General features: G+C 44.2%; 1 protein-coding gene across 2 annotated transcripts in view; it reads left to right on the top strand.

The window, feature by feature from the left end:
• UBXN8 (UBX domain protein 8) overlaps nucleotides 1-21,775 on the top strand; it is a 241,543-nt gene that overhangs the window by 6,350 nt on the left and 213,418 nt on the right. For both annotated transcript variants that reach the window (XM_085636490.1, XM_085636489.1), the window contains exon 2: nucleotides 20,924-21,055. In XM_085636490.1, coding sequence (XP_085492616.1) covers nucleotides 20,924-21,055 — 132 coding nt within the window. The remainder of the gene's footprint in view (nucleotides 1-20,923; nucleotides 21,056-21,775) is intronic.

A 21,775-nucleotide genomic window follows, 5' to 3' on the forward strand; every position in this document is an offset into this window, starting at 1 on the left:
GCATGATGATGGGTTAAACCCAGTTCAGTTGACTGGGGGTGAGTGCTTGCAATGTTCAACACTCCGTCCATCAACCCCTTTGATTATGCCCCGTTTTATTTCTAGAACCAAGATTTATTTAGTAGCAGGTCAGTTAAACTCTTCATACAATGTTACTCTTCACAAGACAGTGAATGCTGGTTTGGTAGGAACATTTAGATTGCTTGTGCAGTGAGAAAAACAATTGATAAACTGTTAAAAAAACTTTTTAAATTACTCTTACATTAGTTTTTGACTACTTTGTGATCACTTTTCTGGTTTGGCCTGAAACACACTATTAACCCAGTTTAAGTAACACAGGACATTTGTAAGCAGGATAACTCTTGTGAAGGCAATAGGTGACTTTTTGTGCAGTATAAGACAGTTCAACACTTTGAAGAATTTTCAAAGAAAACCCACCATTCAGTCCTATGGAGAAAAATGAAGTATTATGTTTACAGGGAAGTAGACTGTTTTGGAGTAGAAGTTTTGGATCGTAGAACTAAGGTTCCCCAAGGTTGAGGTTGGCACTCAAGGGACACCATCAGCTGCACTAGGGCGGCCCAGTGCAGAGTGCCAATGTTAGGTAATGGTGGTAGGGAGCACCTCGGTTGGGGGCTGCTCACGGGCAAGCCACTCAGTCTCACGAGCCAAGCTCCTAGGCTTAAGATGAGTAAAGGGGGTCCCAGGTTGGCACCAAGTCCACACCACCAGCGGCGCAGGGGGTGCAGGGTGCTCAGAAGGTGTCAGGAGCCCAATGCTTTTCAATGGAGGACATCGGTCGCAGAAAGGGACTGCAGGCTGGAGCCAGAAGACTGAGCAAAGGGAACCAACGACTGGAGGATGAAGATGAAAAGTTGCTGGACACCGTCGGTCGGGTACCTCAGGACTCAGGAGCTGCGGTGCAAGGGAGTCCTTTTGTGTCGGGTTCTTCTCACCAGTACCGGTTGCCGTTAGGGTGGGCCCTTCAGGATGAGGATGCAGGCATTGAGGAGGAGTTTGGTGTAGGTCGTCTAACGCTGGATCACAGGTCAGGATCGCTGGGGGGACCTCGCTGTGGTGTTGAGCCACTCGGTCCATGGGCGTTAGGGTGCAGAGTGGTGAGTCCTGGCTTGGGTGGGTGTTGGACAAATCCGGTGTCCTCAGGAGATCAGGATTCTTTAGGAAGGCGGGGCAGGTCCCCAGGGTTCTTGAAGGCTGCTAGCTGCAGGACACGCCGGGTTCAGTTCGCAGGGTTTTCAGAGCATGAGACAGTCCGGTAGGTCTGGGGCCAAAGCAAAATTGTAGTCTTCTTCTTCTGCAGCACAGCTCTTCGGTCTTTCTTCTTGTCATGTCCAATCTGACTTCTGCGGTCAGGGCTGCCCCGTAAATGCTGTATTTAGGGGGCGTTTTAGGGGTCTCGAGGTCAGTAGCCAGTGAGCTACTGACCTTAGGGAGACTACACCCATGGTGTGCTCTCCACACATGGGCGAGTGGGCACAATCCCTAACCCTGATTGGAGGGTGCCTGCCTTCACTGAAGAGTGTGCTTCACTTGGGTGGGCACACCTTATGGGTTGTTCTAATTCTTTCCACTTGTCTTCCTGCCAAAAAGGGGGGGAGACAGGAAAGGGGCCTGCTCCTGGTAGCAGGAGAGGCTGGGGGTTGCATTGCAAGACAGCAAGGCCTTTGAAGCTCCCCTGCCACAGATGGCTCTTCTTGACTTGGGGAGGTTTGAACACCTACGCTCAGGTAAGGCTTTATTTCTGGGCCCAGGGAGCAAAGGGTCCCACCCCAGGGGTTCAAAACCATGTCTTGTGGTGGCAGGCTGGTGTTCACCAGCCAGGAATCCACCAGGCTTGTGTCAGGGATCCCCTCTAGTAGGGACCCCTGAGTGCATGGAATAATAAATCTGGAACTGGAATCAGTGCTGGTTTATTCTGAAATGTTTGATACCAAACATCCCAGGATTCAGTAAAGCCATTATGGTGTTAGGAAACCTGTAATGAACAGTTTCTTGACCATATACTTGGTATGGCTTTACCGGGCACGTATAATATCTAATAATGGCCTTAGATATTGTAGGGGACTGTCTGCTCATGCATATAGGTCCTCACATGAGGTATAGTGCATCCTGCCTTAAGGGTGACTTACGTGTACCTTGCCGACTCTTCACTTTTAGCTGCACCAAAATACGCAGACTGCAATGGCAGTGGGGCATGTTTGTGGTGAGAGGTCTCTGAGGGTGGCATAATACATGATGCAGTCCCCAGATGTCTTTCTCTGGCTACCATGCCCTTGGTACCATAGGTACCCTTTACAAGGGACTTGCAAGTAGGCCAGAGTTGGGCCAATGGTGGTAATAATGGTACAGTTTAGGAAAAAGAACACAGGCCCTCGGAACCTGATGGGCAGGGACCCAGGGCATACGCAGTCAAAGTGCATCAGGAATCTGGAAAAAGTGTAGGAGGGAGGTTACTGCAACCCACTTTCCCACAAAATCCAAATAAAAACATAAATACCCCGAGTCCATCACAGACTGTCTCGCAACCCCTGACCGAACCCTGATCTTGTATGCCCAGCATGCCAATATCGATCAAACATAAAAAATTAAAGCGACAGCTAAAGGAGGTCTTAAATAAAAACAAGGGAGAGAACATAAAGTAAAATATAATCCAAACCTTTGGCCAAGATGTCAATTGATCGGCTGCAGAAAAAGAAACAGGAAGTCCAGGGTAGGAAATGGCATATATGTACATCCCATTTGATGGGCACCATTTTGGATTGGGAAAGTAAATTCAAGTTTGCCAATCATTATCTGCACGGTTAAGAGAGAAACTTATGCGTAAGGACTGTGAGAGGAAGATGAATGAGGAGGTAATGAATGTGTCAGTCTGTAATGCAACTGGTACTCATGTACATGGCTCCGATACCTTCGGGTCGAGTTTGTGCCATATAAAACTGCAAAATAAAACACAACAAATGTGTCCTAGGTGGGCTTTCAGTTGCCCCATATATACCCTTATACAAGTTGAGCGATCATGCATTGTTTTTCTCGGGTAGCGGCGGGAGAGGTTTCTGTTGGTTGGGGTTTCTCTTTATAAGGGTGTCTGGTTTCTAAGAGTTACTGTACATGTATATTTAAAGCGACAATCCCTTGCGTGGAAGTTGAGCATAGTAAACTATTCAAAGGTGGACTCGAGGTTACTAAGTAACATAACCCATGTATTTGTAAAACACACATTCAGCCATTTGTCTCTTTTAGGTGTTTATTGTTTCTTAAGCCCATGGCCTCCAGGGATTCTAACCCTTGGCGATAAAGGCAGGATCAGATCCCTGATATAAGGAGCTGGTGTTTGTGTTGCGCTGGAAGGTGCAGCCATCTTTGTGTTACTACTATTGATAACTGAAAACCTGAGAAGACTCGGTAGCATTATAAAAGAGAAAAGCAGTTTAATTTAATTCGAAATTAACTACCACAAATACTCCAAATCAGCCTGCTTCTCTGTAAAAGATCTTGCATTCTAGCTCAGAGCTCCTGTCTTTGTTCAGTGCTCCGTCGCGTTCTACAAAAGGAAGCACATGAAACACATGCGTGCATGCATGGTGGCTGATACCAGAAAGTCACCTTGGAACACTCCAGTGCTCGTACATGCACATCCAGATCTCACGTTAGTGAGTACAACACAGAAGGTTTTTAGCAGTCGAGTTGGCTTTGAGTCACCAGTGTTTACCTTGTATTTATAATTTCATTATTTTGAATTTCAGAATAACAACAAAGATATGCTGGCATAATATGGTGCCAGTTTATACTCTGTTTGCACACAGTAGAAAAAAAGCTAATTTTGGAAACTATTGACATCTCATACTGATTTAAATAAATGTTCTTTCAGTACCAGGATGTCCAAACCATGGCATGGTCACCACTCTCTTGTCTGTCTTTTACCTGGCCCTGACATACAGGTCTGTTACTAAGGTTTTTAACCGTTTTGTCAATAACTTTTTACTGCCCTCCTCCTCTTGCACTGTAGCAAAATGTCATTATTTTAGGGGCAATTGGGCATGAGGGTCGCGTGTGTCCTAAGCATTGACTGTTCCCGCATTTCCATAGAGCTAACGCTGATGCATTCAGGGTAAAGTGTTCTTTGTTTAATGTGGAAACTTGCGCAAATGGGATGTATATGGATGCACATTTGATTTGCTATTACATAACTGATTGCGCAAACTCTAAAAATCTCTCTGTCTGGTACATTTCCCCCCAAATCTATTTGTGTTGTGGACAGTGCAACGGCTGAAGTGCATTAAAACAGTATGGGAGCTGTGATGCTGATTGCAGTGTGGCAGTGTTAGCGAGCGTGGTGCAGGTGTCAAAGGTGTGGCTAAAAAAGCGAAATATTCTATAAATTGTTTTGATCTTTCACCTTCAGGTAGCTACATATAAAATAACATAATAAATACCATATGTTAAGTTAATCAGTGGGGAATGCACTATAGTCCTTAATAAAACCTCTATTAGTTAATGTACTGCAGAGGTCTGGGTGTAACCAGAGAGCCACAGAATTAAATCTTAGTTGGTGCAGTGGCGATTAGTAACTTGTGTATTTTTTGTGCTACAAGGTCTCAGCCTGCGACAGAAACACTGTGAATATGTAAGTCATAATTTTAAACTGATATTACACATGGTATAAGATAGACTGCTACAAAAAGCACCGAAAGGTTTAAGATAAAATGGTGCTTCCAAAATACAGATTTCAGTGTTAACCGTTTGCGCGCATTTGCATTTCTTTCAGGCAAGCAGGCAACCTGGCTAAAAGGCTTGTTTCTTGTTCAGCTGTCTGCCCGCCTTTGGTTTCACAGAACAGGCGAATCCCTGAATGACACTTCTAAAACTATTGGAATTAACCATCCCAGGACAGTTGTCTTTTCACCAACAATAGGGGGACGTTATTACATAAATTAAAAAAGTATGAACATGTCTTGTCCCTCCGATCCTGCCCACTTCGACATCTGGTGCAGTGGTATATCTCAGTCATAATTAAAAGCCCAGTAGAAACACACAAGAATTAACTTGCCTGCCTGCTATGAATACACAAAGTGTACCGACTAACAAATCACCCCTTAACTTTACTTAAGGGCCTTTAAGATGCCTTAGGAGGAGAAGAGGACCACAGAGTGACAAATTAAGGAGATATGTTCACTGATGTGCGCGCTAGAGAGCACTCCATTCTCCACTTTGCCGTCATCTTGCCCGTTTACTCCCCCTGTGTCCTCCATGTTGCTTCTCCCCACTTGCACTCTCTCTGTTGCTTCCTCCGGCCGGCATTGACCCTTGTTGCTCCCCTTGCTCATGTTGAGTCCCTCGCCGTCTTTCCCCCAAAAACATTTTCACACATATTTTTCTTTTTTTTGACGGTCGAAGCAGACTTTCCAAATAGGAATAAAAATGGTCCTATCATTTTGTAGGGGTTCACATGCGTGGTGCGCGTGCCTACACAGTGACACAATACTTTTTTCTTCTTATTTAGCCAGGCCGCAAGGCCTATTGGATTTGCCAGTGCTTGTTTTACTCTGCCTGTTGCGTATGCACTTTTCACAATTAGTTCAGTCAATCAAAAAAAATTAAATGATCACGCTAAACCAAAAATCATATCTTTTTTGAAGTTGCTACCCTAAGTTTTTATTTTGATGGTGAAGGGTAGAAACAATAACAAGCATTGGCATAGCCAATAGGTCTCGCCTTTGGGACCTTATAAGTGTTTAGCCATGCAACAGTTGCATAACTAAATACTTATAAGGTCCCAAAAGCGAGACCTATTGGCTATGCCAAGCGGCTGTGCGGCCGCGAAAGTGATCGCGATAGATCGCGATCAAACATCAGAGCGGCCGTGCGGCCGCAAAAGTGAAAGTAATCACGGCAAAGCGCGGCGCCCGCGCACATGCACTGTAGCTCTAGGCTGGCCTGGTAGCACTTTTTGGAGCCCTCTGAATAAGTCTTGCCAGACCAGCGCATGCGCCGGGTCGTCGCGATCAAACATCAGAGCGGCCGTGCGGCCGCGGAAGTGAAAGTAATCACGGCAAAGCACGGCGCGCGCGCCCGCGCACATGCACTGTAGCTCTAGGCTGGCCTGGTAGCACTTTTTGGAGCCCTCTCAATAAGTCTCGCCAGACCAGCGCATGCGCTGGGTCAGGCGAGACCTAAAAATGATGGCCACACCAATGGTAAACTATCTAACAAGCTTGATTCCATCCCTACTTTCAGAAGATTTTCACCACAACTTATACATGATAATAAATACATTTCCCTGGAAAAATAAACATCCTAAGATCTCCATTATAAAACACACTTCCTAAGGAGCTAGGAAATGTGAATTTTGGAAACTTTAAGAACTATCAAACCACCTTTCTTTTTTAACAAAGCACCAGATGGCTAGCTAAAACATGCTCATACCAACCACCATTGATTGAAACTGAAAAAGCCCCTCTAAATAATTGTAATCTAATTTCATTCCTCACATCTATCAAAATCATGTTTCCCCACACCAGTTGCGTAATAAACGATACTAAAACAACTTACAAATAGATTCTAAATTAGAATTTAAAAAAAAACCTCCATCTCGACATCACTGTGGAATAATAATAAGAATAGAAGGCATCACCATAGACTGTAATAAATGGACATCTAGGTAAACATCTAGGAACTAACTCTGATCCATTAGCCTTTGCCAACTTACAACAAGCAGATGGCGTTGAAAACATTAAATTGTATATGCTTTTAAAATTAAAAGGGGTTCTAAATAAATGTAAAATCAGAGACACTAACCCTTCAATCCTTAACCTAATAACAAAGAGGATAAATATTCCCTAAGATATATGCCCTACTTTAGCCCAAGTCTAACAAACACAATCCAAACATAAAGCAGACTTTAGTGCTGGCTTTTCTGGGATTGAGTGGATGAAAACATGGAACTCCCTTTTTAAAAGTAAACTCACCTCTCACTGACACAAGCCAAATTCTAATTACTTCATATAACTTCCTCGACACCATTACAGCTTCACTAAAAGAACCTAGGTTACAATCCAAATTTCGGGAACTGTAACGCCACAATAGGTGACCTAGGATATGTGATGTTTTATTGCCCAACCTTGGAAGCATTTTTGTTGAAAATATATAAGTTATAGAAGAGTCTCTGAATACCAAACACATTAAGAATGTTTCTTATCTTATAACAGAAACCACAGAATCAAGTATCAGAAGTTTAGCAGATAGAGATTTCTTAGACCTAATGCTGACATTACGCTTCAAAATGGTATTATAAAAATATGACGAATGTTGCATTCCAGGCTTCCATACTTAGCCACATTGGTGAAAGTGTTATACTTTAGGTGGTTGTATTTACTACTCCTGCTACAAACTTAACCACATTGGGGAAAGTATTGGACTTTGGGTGGGAAGGGGGTGGATTTACTATTCTCACTCCAAACTAAGACACATTGGGGAAGTGTTGGACTTGGGGTGCCGAGTCAATATATTATTTCCATTTGAAATTTAGCCACATTGGAGACCAACTTTTTGGGGTTAGATTTGCTATTACCACTTAAAACCTAGCCATATTGCAAAATGTGTTGGACTTGTGGATTTGTTATTCCCATTCCAAACTTGGCCACATTGGGGAAAGTGTTGGACTTAGGGGGTTGGATTTACTCTTCCTACTCCAAACCTAGCCACACTGGTGAAGGTTGTAGACTTTGTGGGCAATGGCATGCAGATTTACTATTTTCACTCCAAACTAAGCCACATTGTGGAATGGTTGGACTGGAGAAGGTGTGTCACTATTCCCACCCAAACCTAGCCGCATGGGGGTTACTATTCCAACTCCAAACTTTATCACGAAATTGACACTTTCACTTCTCCATCTGTATCTTTGGTAGTCACAGCTGCCATTCAGGAGAGCAAGGGCGGTAAGCCCCCAGCTCCGACTGCATTCCCTTCAATTTGACTAAATGTGAGCCGACTTTATGGGCACCTTTACTGACAAATGTTTTTAATTCCATGAGACATCACATAATTCCAAAATATTGGGCCCTTTCAATCATAGTGCCCATTTATGAAAAGGGGAGTCACAGTGAGCCAAAAGATTATCGCCCTATCTCCCTGATAGACATCCCTGCTAAGATCTTTGGAAGAGTCCTACACAATAGGATACTAACATAGGCCAATGAAAATAATGTATTTAATGACTGTCAGCTGGGTTTTCGTAATGGAATACGTATGATAGAACAAAGCCTGAATTTACAACTTATTATAGGCAAATACACAGTGGTGAAGCAGTCTAACCTGTATCTTGCTTTTATGGACTTGTCAACGGCCTTCGACTGTGTAATGGGGATGGACCAAAAATGTATGCACGCTTTAATATCTTTCCACCATGAGACAAATACATGTGTTAGGCTTGGGACTGGTGGGGAAGTATCTGATGTTTTTAATGTTGAACGGGGTGTGCCTCAAGGGTGTGTGCTTGCACCTTTGTTATTTATTTTATATATAAATAACCTCAGTTCGGATTTTATAAATAGCACCACTGATGTCCCCATGGTAAATGTTGCACCCATTCCTGTACTTTCTTTCATATGCGGATGATGCTGTTTTAATGGCCCGCACCCCGAAAGCCTTACGTATTTTAGTTAATTCCTTTGTGGATTTTATGGAGAAATTAGATCTAAAGACTAATTTCTCAAAATCGTTTACTATGTCTTGCAGCCTAAATCACACACTATCTTTACCCATCAGGGTAGGGCCAAATATGTTATTGCTCACCAGCACCTTTACATATCTAGGTGTTTTATTTAGCGCCTCTATTCATCGGCATCCCAAATTGCACAAAATAGAATGAAATTGTCGAAGGCAGTAGGCTCTCTCCTTAGCTTACCATCACCACCAGGAGGGAGGGCCCTAGTCCCACTGCAACAAATATATTCGGCTCAATTTGTAACTAATACTATTTATGGGGCAGGAGTATGGGGTATTAGTGACCCACAGTCACAGCAAAAGGAGGAAAATCGTATTGACCTCACATTTTGTTTGTCATAAGGAGTTGGCATTACATTATTTATGTGCACATATACGCATTTGTCCCATGCTGCTGCGGCTCTCTGTTATGAGCAATATGGAAGCCTCACTCACTAGAAAGATACTTTTTGACTGCCTCGCCTGTGACAAAGGGCTCTCTATTACTTGGCTGTCCTACGTAAAAGAAAGTCACTGGAAGGGATTGGTGTAAGGTTTGCTGTTTCTGAGTCAGCTATAGGTGCGCTGCCCAGCAAAAAGCAAGCATCGGCTCTGTTGTTAGAAAAATTGCAAGGTATCGGGTTGCATGAGGAATCACAGAAACCCACTATTGGGGATTACTTACTTGCTAATTTTGGTGCTATGTCAAAGGATTTCCTTATTAATACAACTGGGAGCTGGGTGCGCTTGCTACTATTTGGATTTAGAGCAAGGACACTGAAATATTCTCTTTGCTTCCCACAAGGTTTCCAGCACAACTTAAGCTCACGAGTCTGCCCGTGCAACAATTTATCTAAGCAAACCATGACTCATTTTACTTTCTTCTTTGGTTACTACCAATTACTTACGAGAATGTATTTAATACCTTTTTAAGACTCAAAAGTATCGTAAATGCCAACAAGCTTTTAGGTGTCTGCAAGATTTAACTGACAATGAAACCTGTTGCATAAGTTTGTTTCTCAAGGCAGCCGTATGTTCAAGAAGCACTATGCACTTTGGCTATCGTGTACTTTTTCAGACTATTTTTCTGTGCATACCATGCTTTTACTCAAGTTCTATATGATACATGTTGGTTGCCATTGATGTTCATTTTTATCTTTTTTGTATGCATTTTAATGTGCGTTTGTGGTGGGTAGCCCTGACGAATAAAGATGTTTTGATTGATTGCTTGATTAGTTCAGTCTCTTAATGATAAGAATATGTCCATATAACATGAGGAGGGAACATGTTGCTGCCCTTTTGACAAGCCTTCCAGCCGAGAATAGTCCTCGTGAATGTTCAGGCAGGCCAACTGGATATGCACAATGTAACTGCATTCTTGGAAATTGCCAGCTTAGCTGCCAGTTTTCTGGCAAGGACTTTCCATTGTGCTCTGTCCAAATAAACAATCGTATTCAGAGAGAGCCAACATTGTCCATAAGCACTTCACTAAGTGTCATACTTTATTTTTACTCCATTAGCATGTGCTGCAGCAGGCTGCACTACCTCTGCCATCACCTTCCTCTGTCAGTGGCGCCAAACTGGTAGACGTCTCCTGATCCTGATCCTTCTGATGCACTTCGGGTTACCTTCCAGGACTGCTCTTAATTCTCCCAGCAACAGATCCTGTAGGCAGCACATGCAAACAAAACTCATCTTCGCTTTGCCCACACTGTTCATGAGTATTCCACTACCGTGTATGGTAGCACACCATGATGTCCCTCCTTACATTTCTTACCAGCCATCTGCATTGGGCATTGGTGATGCAGTCATAGAGCTGCTGCCTTTTGCTTGTTTGCTCACGAGATGTAATTTTAATTTTTTACTTATGTTCATATTATTTATACAGTTATTGTTAGACCACCTATGAGTCTTCAGATCTTGTCGCCAAAACGCTATTGTTGCATATAAATTGGCAGTCTGGGCATAGGAAGTTTCTTAAGTATGTTTTACATCATGATTGCAGGCTTCAGATAATGCCCCACCATGAGCAAGGTGTTGTTTCTTCAGTCTTTAGGCAAGTACCCAGTAGTATTGCCTGGGAAAATGCATATAGTGGTACTCTATTACAGAGAGTAGTCAACACATTTCTTTGAATGAGGCGCAACTTTGCACACTAAGGAAGTGGGAACCCACATGATTAAAAAAAATATACAAAAGAAGTAATTATTGTGAAGTAACCATTTTATTAACTTTGGAAGATAATAATAATGACATTACAATCTGCTTCAGGTAGAGTACTAAATCAATGGTAGATAGTTGGCCTTGAATACTTTGCTAATTTATTTCATAGCAATAGGTCTTATATCTTAGTTTTTAAAACCCAAACTGGGCCTAGTTTTAAAGAATTCTTCCACTTGGCCCTAAACAACATGAAACAATTTGGACCTTAAACAGCAATCATGTTTGTGAAGAATATTAGCTTAGTCAGAGAGACATCCCAACCCGCTCTCTCTCGAGGGGTTTAATAGCCATATGCTAGACTCATGAAAAATAGCCATTTTCAGGGGGACCTCTCCAGGATAAGATGGTGAAAACCAACTAAAACTATGAATCCTGAACACAGACAACTTGGTGTTGTATGACAGGCTTCTTTATGTTTTTTTAATCTCTCTCCGAAACTTTGGAATATGCGCATGGTCTTCGACTAAAAGCAGAACAGTAAGATGCAGGACTCTCTGCTCAACTGCCAATGCATCAAATCAGTTGCCTATGGGGTCTCAGAAACAGAAATGTATTGTTTCACCTTCAGTGAACATCGCATACCAAAACTTAGGCAGATATTGGAGGCAAGTGGCAATTTTCCTGATGATTTGTCAGATGGCTCCAAAGTTATAAGTTAACCAGAAAATGCATTTTAACTGAAAAATGTGATTGAACCATAACCACAATGCTGTCGTCAGCTGCTATAGATAACTCCATATCGATATACCCAAGAGTTCAATGAGTGAGCCGATATCCATGTCTGTTTCCCGTAGAAAAAGAATGTTCTTCACAAATTAGGCAGCAAGACAAGGTTGGGTGGGTGCTCAGGAGTTTGAAGTTGGTAGAGATGGCAGTGAGTGCTATGAATAAGTCCAGGCACATTTGGCTAGCAAAGTAAACCTGGACGGTTTGTGCAGAGGCTGACAAGTCAAGGGTATTTAGTGTGAATGTGATTTGAGGCTGGAGGTAAGTGAAGATAAATGAGGGTTGGAGGAAGCAAAGGGTCATTTAGTGTCTGATTGTGTAGCAAGTTGTCTTCGTGTCTGAATGCCCTAAGGTAATTTACATTGCCATGGATAAAGTGAGGGTGGGAAAAAAGAACCTCTGAGTCATTCATCAAGAGCTCATATGGGAAGCTAAGACAGAGAGCTCTTCTCCTCCCCCTTCTAGGGTGATGATATGTCAAAAGAAGCATGGTACTAGAATTGAGCATTGGGAATCTCCACAGGTAAGAGGTGGGCGAATATAGGATAGAAGCAGCACACGGAGTAGGAGCAAAAGGAGAGAGATGAGGTGATGCAAGCATGGGCAGTATTATGATCCAGGAGCATTTTGAGGATTGCAGTGACCGCTTCTGCTTTTAAGCACTGGGTCTGTGTGTTTGTTGAGAGTAGGTTTGTTTGAGCCTATCCAGGTTGTGAATTGTGGAAATGCTCAGAAGGGTTGCGATTTGAGCTGCGAAGATGTCAAAGTTGAGTGCAAGAAGGGTTGACTATGGAAAGGTTTGGGAAGAGTTCTTCTATGGAGATGGGAAGGAGGGTTTCAATAATACAGCAAAAAGATGAAATAGGGAAACGTTTAGAGAGCTTGAGACAGCCCGGCAGCTAGTGATGCAATGATTTCTTAGATATGAAGTATCAAGTTTAATCTACAGATATTTGTAATTAAACATCAAGAAAAGATTGCAAGGTTTTGCACTTATGGCGTGGGTGACAGGATAACAATATTTGTGGGTCAAGAGTGAGTGAGTAAAGGCCAGAAGAAGTTGTGGAGTGTTCATCTTTCTCCATTTCTAGATATGAAAACGCCTGCTTGTTTTCAAGGCTTTGGTGTTAAATGGGGCGTGGGGTGGCGTGGAGTTGGGCAGTGAGCTGATGATTGACTTCAGGTTCTTAGAAAAAAGTGTTGAAAAGACAGGCAGGTTTATAAAGTAGGACAACCTTTAGTCCATGTCGAGGTTTCTGTTGTGATGGTTATGTTCTTGAAATAGGTTGGAAGACTTTGGCTAGGAGAGTTGGTGAGGCAGAGGTGCTTGCACTAAAGGTTGCAAAACCCACCAAAGCTAGTTGTGGATAAAGGTCTGTCTGGGTTTTTAGAGCGCAGCAGAGTGATAACAGAGTTTCCAGGTTTGGTTCATGTTTCAGTCATTGTATTGAAGGAAGCTGGTAGATTTGTTATTAGAATGATCACAGATTAATTTTGTTATTGTATTTCCCTTGCACGTTATGGGCAGTTTGAGATATTTTGAGGGTGGTTGGGGGTATTTGTCAGAGGTAGATATTACTTGGTGTAGAATAAGGCTTTCTTTAATGATGACTGGATATAGTGAGGTTTCTTCCACTTCTGTGGCTGTGGTGGTACATATGACAGTTGAAGGGTGTCAAATGGGGGACTTGCCATGTGTGAGTTATGTAACAATAGAAGAGATTAGAATTCAGACTCAAATTTGGACTCAAAACAGAGGGACAGATTGGCATGTGGTCTGAGGTGATTGGTTGCTAGAATGGTGATAGATTGGGGAACAACAGAGCTGGAGCATGGGGGCACAGGAAGATTGAAACAACATACTGTGTGATGACAAATGTACACTTAGAACACAGTGCTTGCTCCGCTGTCAGGCATGACATTCTCTTTGCTAGGCCTTCACAGTGAATCAAAAGTCAACCTTAGTCTTTCGCATTTGTCTCACTCACAAGAGATCTGGGTGTGTGTAGCAACTCTTCGCCCAAAATAAACTGACCCTCACACATCTTTGTATAGTAGAAAGGCCACTTTATTTAGAACAGGTAAACTCTCAAATCACTCGGCAATTTATTTATTTCTCTTTACAATTTAGAATACTGAGCCAAAACCATTTCTAAAATCACATTTCCCCATTTCAAAACTTTAAACCAACCTTCAAACTTCTCTGTGTTACCTTTACCTTGTCATTCTTTTCTTCCCCTTTTTCCTACCCGTCTTCCTGGGATGCCGGGTAAGACCGCTCCTGCCTCACCCACCCCAAATCTTGCCTTTACCAACGAACATTGCCCAAGAGTAACCTGTCTAATAGTGACTTTTAAAAAAAATTATTTATTTATTTATTTATTTTTATTTATTTTTATTTATATTTTTGGGTTGGGAGGGTGGTACTTCGATTTTCTCCTCTCACCCCACGCTCGCGCTTCCCTAACCAACGCGCACCTGACTGACTAAACTACGCTCGCGCCTCTCCCTACGTCCCTAGCGTGGCCCGTTCCATTCGGGCGAACAGCCCCAGGGGGAGACTGTTTCTCCGCTCCCCCTGGGGCCCCCTCGCCCAAAATAAACTGACCCTCACACATCTTTGTATAGTAGAAAGGCCACTTTATTTAGAACAGGTAAACTCTCAAATAACTCGGCAATTTATTTATTTCTCTTTACAATTTAGAATACTGAGCCAAAACCATTTCTAAAATCACATTTCCCCATTTCAAAACTTTAAACCAACCTTCAAACTTCTCTGTGTTACCTTTACCTTGTCATTCTTTTCTTCCCCTTTTTCCTACCCGTCTTCCTGGGATGCCGGATAAGACCGCTCCTGCCTCACCCACCCCAAACCTTGCCACCCAGGAAAACCGAAGCGTTTTCCTGTCCCCACCAACTATTGCAGCCGTAACCTCCCTTCAGCGATCTTTGCTGTTGCACCAAAGGTCGACAGCCAATTCCATTGACAAACAATCCCTGATTTCCAAAATGTAATATGCCAGGCCCAACTCTGACAAATGAACCCCATCTGCTCTGAATAACTGTCCTTCTTTACTAGTGATGTTTCCATGTGACAGATACCTTATGCCCATTCCCGCACAATAGTTTTTCATTTCTTTATTCAGCTTTTTGCGTGCTCTGTCCATTGCCACTTGGTCTCTCGCTTGCCTCCAATGCTGTCGATAAACAAATTCAGTCCATACAACTGTCGTTCCCAACCAGTTGTCCTTGATCACCGCTAGATCTAATTTCATGTTTTTTAACAACGTAAGACCTGAAAGCGATACAAGATCGTTTTCTCCTAGATGTATCAACAGTAAGTTTGGCGGCCGTCTATCATGCCTCAATTTTCGGAGAGTTGGGAACAGTTCCTCCCATTTCATGCCACCTTTACCATGCCAAAGCACTTCATGTCCTGCACTTGGGAGGCCGAGGCTGCGACCATAAATCTGTCTTTCAGCGAAGAGGCCAGCCCATTTGACAAATTAATGTCCGATGATCCATACGTGGCATTTCCCGGACAAAGTGCGGATATCGCCTAACATAAAATAAAAAGAATTAGCACGCCTTACCAACATTTACTAAATCTACTTGCGTACATAACGTGTACAACACCTGGATTTCCACCTGCCTATTCTTTGAATGGCATCCCACCCTAACCCCAACTTCGCAGCGTCCGTCGCTGCTCCTATTCTGAATGAATGAGTCGCATATTCTGAAGGTGATTCTCCCACTAACAACAAAACCTTCCTCAGCACCCCCAACAGCTGTGAACTGGTAACATGATGGCCTGACTTGCATGAAAATATAAGCTGCTGTGTTGGTAATGGATTTGTCCTGAAACCCCTCCCACTCTAAAACTGGGCAACACTCCACCATGCCACTTTTATTCAGAAAAACCCAAACGCCCCTCCCCAACTGGTCAGTTTTTGAACTTCTTAACCAAATCCGAAGCCTCTGCTGTTCGCAAATCACTTCGTCATATCGTATGCCTCCTTTCCCTCTATCGCCCAATATCTCTGACACTCTAAAAGCTCCGAAAAAGAGCCAAATCATTGCCAGCCTGAACAATGCTGCCTCATGAGCGCTATAACAACAATTTGGTAACTGTTGCACCAGTCTCTGCAGCAGCTGAAAAGAAATGGGGGCTCTAGGCAGCCGCCTTGTTACACTCCTTTTGCTCAAACCTTTCAACATTCTTCGCACCAGAATGCCGTCAACAGGGTCAAAGCCCCAGTGTAACTGTCCACAAAAGAATACCCCAGCCAGTTTACTCACTATGGTATTAGATGACAATCCCTGTTTCGCCAGCCATAGGACAAAGTGTAAGATAATGTAAGTAAAATGTTGCTTCTTCCACCCTCCACTGTTACATTATACATAACTCGTAAATTGTAACCACGCTTGTCTGTAAGATTTCCTTGTGGAGTCCGCTACTGAATTTTCCACGAGCCTTTCAATTGTCAGTTCCCCAACGCCCAGATGTTGTCTGACAGAAGGGTTTTGCTGTCGTCCGCCCCTGGCGCCAGTTCGCGAAAAAGCTGCCAATTAAAACATGAAAGGGCGTCAGCAATGCAGTTATTTACCCCTGGTAGGTGTTTGGCTCTGAACATAATATTCCATTGCAAACTCACCAACATAAACTCCCGTAACAAGCGTAACACTCTCACATCTTTGGCTTTTTGGTGATTGAGTAAGTTCACCACAGACATATTATCAATATTGAACAAAACGGATCTATTTTGAAGCTCTTTGCCCCATGTGACCAGCGCTACTAGAACCGGAAAAAGTTCTAAAAAGGCGAGGCTGCGCCCTTGTGTCATCCAGTGCGCTGGCCACTGCTCCGAACACCACCGACCGTCCCAAAAGATACCAAAACCTTTGGAACCGGCCGCGTCTGAATATATCTGTACTTGCCAGATGAAACGGTCTTCTATGAATTGTAACGGCACTCCATGGAAATTCTTCAAGAAAACCAACCATATTCTCAAATCTTCCTTCACCATTTTGGATATGCGGACTCTATGATGTGGCCGCCAGGCTCCCGAAAGCGCCATGCCTAAGGCCCGGCAAAACGTCCTACCTGCCCTTACTACTCTGCAAGCAAACGTCAAATAGCCCAGTAGGCGCTGTACCTGCCTAAGCTTCAGTTTTGTTTGTTTTAACGTTTCCTCCACACATTCTCGAATTTCACATACCTTTCCTGCTGGCAGCCTGGCTATTTGTGCTATCGTGTCTATTTCAATGCCAAGAAATGTTAAACAGGTCTGTGGCCCTACAGTTTTGTCCGGCGCCAATGGCACTCCCAGCTCCTTCATCAATTTACAAAAAACATCCAAGGCTGCCTAGCACTGCCTAGTACGCCTGCCCCATGAAGAGAAAATCATCCAAATAGTAACAGGACGCTCCTTTCTGGTAATTCTGCGAAAAAATCCAGTGCAGGAATGTGCTAAATCGCTCAAAGAGGGCACAAGGCACCGCACACCCCATGGGTAACACTTTGTCCACATAATAGTGCCCCTCAAAATACATTCCCAACAATTCAAAATCAGTTGGATGAATCGGGAGGAGCCTAAACGCCGATTTGATATCACATTTAGCGAGCTGCGCACTACCACCTAAAAAATTCACCTGCTTCAGAGCCTCGTCAACTGACGTGTAAGACACTGCTGTGTCTGCTGGGGCAATAAAATCATTAATAGAATAGCCTTCTGGCCAGGACAGGTGCTGGATCATTCGAAATTCCCCAGCTGCCTTTTTAGGGATGACCCCAATAGGCGAAATGATCAAATTCGGCAAGGGACACATCGCAAACGGGCCAGCTACTCTGCCCAGTGACACTTCTTCAGACAGCTTAGCTCGAACTATGTGAGGGAATTCCGTTGCGGATTTCAAATTGTCTGCCCACCGACTTTCTCTGGACCCTTGATAACTAATCTTGAAACCCTCCAACAAACCCCAAAACAATGTGCTAGCCGCTGTCTTATCATGCTATGCTTCCAGCCATGGTATCATCGCCTCCAAATTAATTGGCGTAGCCGCCTTTTGGCATAAATTGTAATGGTGCCCCTCTACCCCTGGCCCCCCATCCGTGTTCGGACCCTCTCTGCCCACCAGCTGCGTTATATGTGGTGAAGCACTGGGTAATTGCATGTCGCCCCCCACATTGTGAACATTCGTGTCGAAAGCGACACGCCTGCCTGGTGCATAATCCCCTATTAAAATTCCAGCAGGCTCCAATCCCAGCCTCCTGCCCCCGCCCTGTGACACCCGCCCCTGATAGAGCGGGAAGCGGTAGAAAGGGCTTATATGTAACCGGCAGACCGCTGGCAGTATGAGTAGTCGCCAAAGGATGAGCTGAAGCCATCCATTGGAGCCACAATTCTGCATCTACCTCACCCCATGGTTTATTTGCTGCCATGCTCATTCTGGCCCTAAATTCCTCATCATAATTGAGCCAGCAATAACCCCCAAACTGCAGCTGAGCTTTTCGTACTATATCCATATATTTAAAAATGGACACTGCTCTCTCAGGGTATTTCTCCGTATATATGCTGGCAAAGATGAGAAAAGCAGACGTCCAGTTTTCCACATTACGTGGAACCCTTGGCCGCCTTGCCAGTTCCCACTCTTCTTCCTTGGAACCTTCTTCTGCCTGGACCTCCCTGTGTAGTAATTTAAAAATGTCGACAAACTCATGGTCCCAAATTTTCTGTTTCGTCTTTAAAGATAAATGTGTACCCAGGGGCATCGCTAAACCCATGTAAGGTAGACGTTTAGCTACCTTCCTCACTGCCTGCGTCGCATCCCCTTCTGTCCTGTGCACCGACGTACTCCCTACTTTGTCCTTGTTTTGTTCAACGACTGAGGCCTCTTCCTCCCCAACCTTACTCGGCAATACCTTTGGCTGACTCGAGCCGCTGTGTATATCCCTCACCTGTGGTAAGTCTAAATGTGTAACTGAAGGGGCCCACACCTCCCACCATGGTGTCGTACCTCTTGGAAGATGTTCTGCTCTGTCCCTCATGCCCACTGGCACACTCGCTCGACGTCTTTTCTTTTGAGACTCTTCAACTGACAGGTCCACACGTGACTTCTGTAAGGTAGAAAAATAGGCAGTTGACCCCTTCCCTCTTTTGCTGCATGACTGTATTGTCTTCCTCTCTAATTTCATCCCAACTCGCCTCTTCATCTCCACCCTCTTCTCCATACCCCACATTTTGTCTACTACTGCTAGGCAGGGCTCCATCACCTATCCCCCCATCAAAACTGCGCCAATCTTGAACACAACTCAGCGCTTGAGCTCTGCGTCTTTGTGAAAAATCCGCACTGAACTTCTCTTGCTGTGGCGCTAAAACACTAGCCACCGCTACCTGTGATGCTTGTCGAGACCGCTGCTCGCTTTGAGCTACAGTCCGCCCAGAAACAGCTTTCGACCTCCGGGTGCTCTTCCCGCCGGTAGGCTGCTCCGCAACTGATATTCTTCTAACAGGTGATTTTTTTAGCAGCCTCCCTCTCTTGTGCCTCGCCTCTTTGCCCAGAGTGTGGCACCCAAACCCACTGCCCTTCATCACACCCTATCTCTGCTAAATCCCCTTGCGCTATTTGACCTGATGGTAACCTAGGCTCCGGAAAAATACTTTCCTCTATGTCAGGCTCTAAACTATGATAGGGCCCATTATCACCCTGCCACAAACTCCCACCCAGCTGCTCTACGCCATATACCCAAACATCCTGTTCTTCGCTGGACACGCCGCCTGTTTCTACCACTTGCGCCACAAAGTCCACATCGTCGTCCCCTATACCACAACCTTCACCCCTCACTTGTTGTAACCTTTTACCCTTGTTACCCATACCCCCACCAGGCCTTTGCTTATTCCTTTTCTGCTCTGGCCACAAAATGCCCACAACCCCTTCTTGGTCCCTGTCACTCCCTGTGTCTGAAGAATAATCCACCAACGATAAACCTTGTTCCCCCCTAGTGTGTAAAATCATACCCAGAGGTTCTGTCACATCACTAAACTGTTGATCCTCCGTTCCCACCTTCGCAACGCTATTTTGCTGCTCCCAACTGAGGAGGCCTGGCGCAGCCCCCCTCCCCCAACCCCTCCTGCCCCTCACTCTACTTCTTCTAGAAATGAGCCCCCTAAAAATTGCCAATGGGGCCCCCTCCATGCTAACATCCTGCCTTACTATGGCGCCATTTAAAACTCCCTGAGGCATTGCTATCACCGGGCTCTGTGCAAGGCATTTTGCCATACCTCTGTCCTCACTGCCATGTGCACCTCCGCTCCTGGGGCGCGTGTTCTACCAGCCTGCTGAGGCAAGCAGGCCGCTATTGCCCTCTGCACTCTGCTTGCAGCACGACGCCTCATTGACCTTCCCTTGGGCGCAGACGCAGCCCTCGCCTCATCTGACAGCAGATCTTCTCTCCCTGCCTTCTTTAATAGCTCCAATGCTGTCCTCACTTGTTCGTCGTCCTCCATGCCTCTCCTGCTCCTCCCCGTCAATTCCAGTCCGTTTTCAACTCAGAGCAAACATTTTTTTTTTTATTATATCAGCTCTGACTTCGTTTTTCTCTTCTCCACGTCGTTTTTCCTCTCCCCTTCGTTTTTCTCCTCACCACTTCGTTTATCACCTCCTAATTCATTTTTGTCTTCACCACTTCGATTTTCTCCTCTCACCCCACGCTCGCACTTCCCTAACCAACGCGCACCTGACTGACTAAACTACGCGCGCGCGCCTCTCCCTACGTCCCTAGCGTGGCCCTTTCCATTCGGGCGAACAGCCCCAGGGGGAGACTGTTTCTCCGCTCCCCCTGGGGCCCCCGTCTGATGCTCCACTGCATTGATCCAGATTTCTACTGCCTCTGAAGGGAACCTGCACTCATTGCGGCAGTGGGGCGCCAGGGAGGAGCTCTCCTCTCCTCCGAGTTCAAGGGTCACCAGTTTGATTATTGAACGCTACAGATAACAGGGTATCTGGCAGTGTTTGTGTTCTCAATGACCACAAATTGATGGTGTTTTAAAAGTTTTGTTTTTGTTTTCTTTGTTTAAACTAAATTGTTTTTTTCTGTTTTAGTCTAGTGAATTTCATAGGTGAGTCACTATACTGTTTTGTTAGCAATTATACTTGTGTTTGCACATGATGAAAACTTAAACTTGCTCATATCAAACAAATTAAACGTTTGACTAAACAAGCAGCTACAAATTACAATCTTTATGCATTACAGGTGTGAAAGACTTGGTTCTGCTAGCCGGGCGATTCATCTTGGCTCTTGCTCTTTTCAGTTTACTCATTTCCTATGTGACTCCTTGGATTCAGTCTTATTCAGTGACCTCTTCCAGAATCCCCCCTTCGAACGGTAAGCAACAGATATGAATTCATGATTCCTGCGTTTTTATTAACATGAATCGCTACGTTAAAATCATATCATTAAATACCACAATTTTCCAGAAGCAGCAACCACAATCTGCAGGAATAAACAACAAATTCATTAAAATAATGGAGGTGTGGGTGAAATGAGATGAAGAGCATCTTCCTTGGTATAACAGCTTCCCAGAGGATACCATGCATTTGGTTTTCTTGACTCAAGTAAAACAGGTCCGTTTATTCCAGATATTAGCATCTGAAATTTATGTTCAACTAACCTCACCATCACAAAAAACATTTTGACAAACCTTTTTTGGAGTTGGTGTTGCACTTTGCTGTTGATGGAAATCCTGCATTTAATATCTTAACACCCGCATCATATTACCACCAACACAGTTAACTCGAAGGTTTTTTCTTCTGTGCGATTGCACTTTAAACTAGAGTCCAGAGCAATTTAGTTAACGTCCTGTGGAAACTGCCTTTATCCTTTAAGTGTGCATGGCATACTCTTCATGCTTAGCTTTGTTTAGGAAGAAAGTTGTATCTAAAAGAGGCTCTGCCTACTGATAGGCTATGTGTCTGGTGGGAGACTGGCCTCTTAATGCAGACCTTTGTTCTGGGTGACGACTGTATGCAGTAGAGTCTTGGCCTACTAATAGTTGATATATGTGGTAACGGACGAGACGTCATGTTCAGCTTTTTTCAGGGCGAA

The sequence above is a fragment of the Triturus cristatus genome, chromosome 2_1 (genome assembly GCF_964204655.1).
Source record: "Triturus cristatus chromosome 2_1, aTriCri1.1, whole genome shotgun sequence".
Classification (NCBI taxonomy): Eukaryota; Metazoa; Chordata; class Amphibia; order Caudata; family Salamandridae; genus Triturus; species Triturus cristatus.